This window comes from Lepidothrix coronata, unplaced genomic scaffold (assembly GCF_001604755.1).
Source record: "Lepidothrix coronata isolate B3197 unplaced genomic scaffold, Lepidothrix_coronata-1.0 Scaffold785, whole genome shotgun sequence".
NCBI classification, from domain to species: domain Eukaryota; kingdom Metazoa; phylum Chordata; class Aves; order Passeriformes; family Pipridae; genus Lepidothrix; species Lepidothrix coronata.
Genome location: NW_016690965.1, coordinates 4,401 through 7,481, shown reverse-complemented (window position 1 = coordinate 7,481; position 3,081 = coordinate 4,401). Strand labels below are relative to the sequence as shown.

Here is a 3,081-nt window from a genome sequence, read left to right as displayed (position 1 = left end):
CCCTGGTGACCCCGTGGTGTCCCTGGTGACCCTCTGGTCACTCTGGTCCCCCTGGTGACCCCGTGGTGTCCCTGGTGACCCTCTGGTCACTCTGGTCCCCCTGGTGACCCCGTGGTGCCCCTGGTGACCCTCTGGTCACTCTGGTGACCCCGGTGACCCTGTGGTGTCCCTCAGGTTCTGCTGGCGGCACCTGATGCGGGAGCTGAGCTCTGGGTTCCGGGTGGTGGCCCTGGTCACTCTGGTCCCCCTGGTGACCCCATGGTGCCCCTGGTGACCCCCTGGTCCCCCTGGTGTCCCCCTGGTGACCCCATGGTGTCCCTCAGGTTCTGCTGGCGTCACCTGATGCGGGAGCTGAGCTCTGGGTTCCGGGTGGTGGCCCTGGTCACTCTGGTGTCCCCTTGGTGACCCTGTGGTGTCCCTGGTGACCCTCTGGTGACCCCGGTGACCCCGTGGTGTCCCTCAGGTTCTGCTGGCGTCACCTGATGCGGGAGCTGAGCGGAAGGTTCCGGGTGGTGGCCCTGGACCTGCGCGGCTGCGGCGCCTCGGACAAACCGCCGGGCAGGGACAGTTANCGGATTCCCCCAGAACTGGTGGGTGGCACCCCGGGGGGGGCACTGGGGGCACCCTGGGGTCACCACGGTCACCATGGGGTCACCCAGGGGTCACTCAGGTCACCCAGGGGTCACTCTGTTCACCCCGGGGTCACCACGGCCCCCCTGGTGCTGCTGCACGACGTCCCCCAGAACTGGTGGGTGACACCCCGGGGGGGGCACTGGGGGCACCCTGGGGTCACTGAGGGCACCCCGGGGTCACTGAGGGCACCCAGGGGTCACTCAGGTCACTCTGGGGTCACCACGGCCCCCCTGGTGCTGCTGCACGGATTCCCCCAGAACTGGTGGGTGCCACCCCGGGGGGGGCACTGGGGGCACCCTGGGGTCACCACGGTCACCCAGGGGTCACTGAGGGCACCCCGGGGTCACTGATGTCACCCAGGGGTCACTCTGGTCACTCCGGGGTCACCACGGCCCCCCTGGTGCTGCTGCTGCACAGATTCCCCCGGAACTGGTGGGTGCCACCCCGGGGGGGGCACTGGGGGCACCCTGGGGTCATCACGGTCACCCCGGGGTCACTGAGGGCACCCAGGGGTCACTGATGTCACCCAGGGGTCACTCAGGTCACTCTGGGGTCACCACGGCCCCCCTGGTGCTGCTGCACGGATTCCCCCAGAACTGGTGGGTGACACCCCCGGGGGGGCACTGGGGGCACCCTGGGGTCATCACGGTCACCCAGGGGTCACCCAGGGGTCACTGATGTCACAAGGGGTCACTCTGTTCACCCCGGGGTCACCACGGCCCCCCTGGTGCTGCTGCACGACGTCCCCCAGAACTGGTGGGTGGCACCCCGGGGGGGGCACTGGGGGCACCCTGGGGTCACCACGGTCACCCCGGGGTCACTGAGGGCACCCCGGGGTCACTGAGGTCACCCAGGGGTCACTCTGGTCACCCTGGGGTCACCACGGCCCCCCTGGTGCTGCTGCTGCACGGATTCCCCCAGAACTGGTGGGTGACACCCCGGGGGGGGCACTGGGGGCACCCTGGGGTCACCACAGTCACCATGGGGTCACCCAGGGGTCACTGATGTCACCCAGGGGACACTCAGGTCACCCAGGGGTCACTCAGGTCACTCTGAGGTCACCACGGCCCCCCCGAGGCCGCTGCACGGATTCCCCCAGAACTGGTGGGTGCCACCCCGGGGGGGTCACTGGGGGCACCCTGGGGTCACCACGGTCACCCCGGGGTCACTCAGGGGTCACTGATGTCACCCAGGGGTCACTCTGGGGTCACCACGGCCCCCCTGGTGCTGCTGCTGCACAGATTCCCCCAGAACTGGTGGGTGGCACCCCGGGGGGGGCACTGGGGGCACCCTGGGGTCACCCTGGGGTCACTGAGGGCACCCCGGGGTCACTCAGGTCACCCAGGGGTCACTCAGGTCACCCAGGGGTCACTCTGGTCACCCCGGGGTCACCACGGCCCCCCTGGTGCTGCTGCTGCACGGATTCCCCCAGAACTGGTGGGTGCCACCCCGGGGGGGGCACTGGGGGCACCCTGGGGTCACCACGGTCACCCCGGGGTCACTGAGGGCACACCAGGGTCACTGATGTCACCCAGGGGTCACTCTGTTCACCCCGGGGTCACCACGGTCCCCCTGGTGCTGCTGCACGACGTCCCCCAGAACCGGTGGGTGCCACCCCAGGGGGGTCACTGGGGGCACCACAGTCACCATGAGGTCACCATGGTCACCCAGGGGTCACCTAGGGCTCACTGAGGTCACCCTGGGGTCACCACAGTCACCATGGGGTCACTGAGGTCACCCAGGGGTCACCACAGTCACCCAGGGCTCACTGAGGGTCACCCTGGGGGCACTGAGGTCACCCTGGTCAGTCTGGTCACCCTGGCGTCACCATGGTCACCCTGGTCACTCAGGGGTCACCCTGGTCACTCTGGTCACCCCGGTGACCCCGTAGTGTCCCTGGTGACCCCCTGGTCACCCTGATGTCCCCCCGGTGACCCCGTGGTGTCCCTCAGGTTCTGCTGGCGTCACCTGATGCAGGAGCTGAGCGGAAGGTTCCGGGTGGTGGCCCTGGTCACTCTGGTCACCCTGGTGTCACCATGGTCACTCAGGGGTCCCCCTGGTGTCCCCGGTGACCCCGTGGTGTCCCTCAGGTTCTGCTGGCGGCACCTGATGCAGGAGCTGAGCTCTGCGTTCCGGGTGGTGGCCCTGGTCACTCAGGGGTCACTCTGGTCCCCCTGGTGTCACCATGGTCTCCCCAGTGACCCGTGGTGCCCCCGGTGACCCCGTGGTGTCCCTCAGGCTCTGCTGGCGTCACCTGATGCGGGAGCTGAGCGGAAGGTTCCGGGTGGTGGCCCTGGTCACTCAGGGGTCACTCTGGTCCCCCTGGTGACTCCCTGGTCCCCCCGGTGACCCGTGGTGCCCCCGGTGACCCCGTGGTGTCCCTCAGGTTCTGCTGGCGTCACCTGATGCGGGAGTTGAGCGGAAGGTTCCGGGTGATGGCCCTGGTCA

General features: G+C 69.1%; 1 protein-coding gene across 1 annotated transcript in view; it reads left to right on the top strand.

The window, feature by feature from the left end:
• LOC108510393 (epoxide hydrolase 3-like) overlaps window positions 1–3,081 on the top strand; it is a gene marked incomplete at its 3' end in the record, with an annotated part of 8,719 nt that overhangs the window by 1,863 nt on the left and 3,775 nt on the right. The window contains exons 2-5 of the mRNA XM_017840071.1: window positions 175–270; window positions 324–401; window positions 464–590; window positions 1,970–2,070. Of these exons, the coding sequence (XP_017695560.1) occupies window positions 175–270; window positions 324–401; window positions 464–590; window positions 1,970–2,070 (402 nt within the window). The remainder of the gene's footprint in view (window positions 1–174; window positions 271–323; window positions 402–463; window positions 591–1,969; window positions 2,071–3,081) is intronic.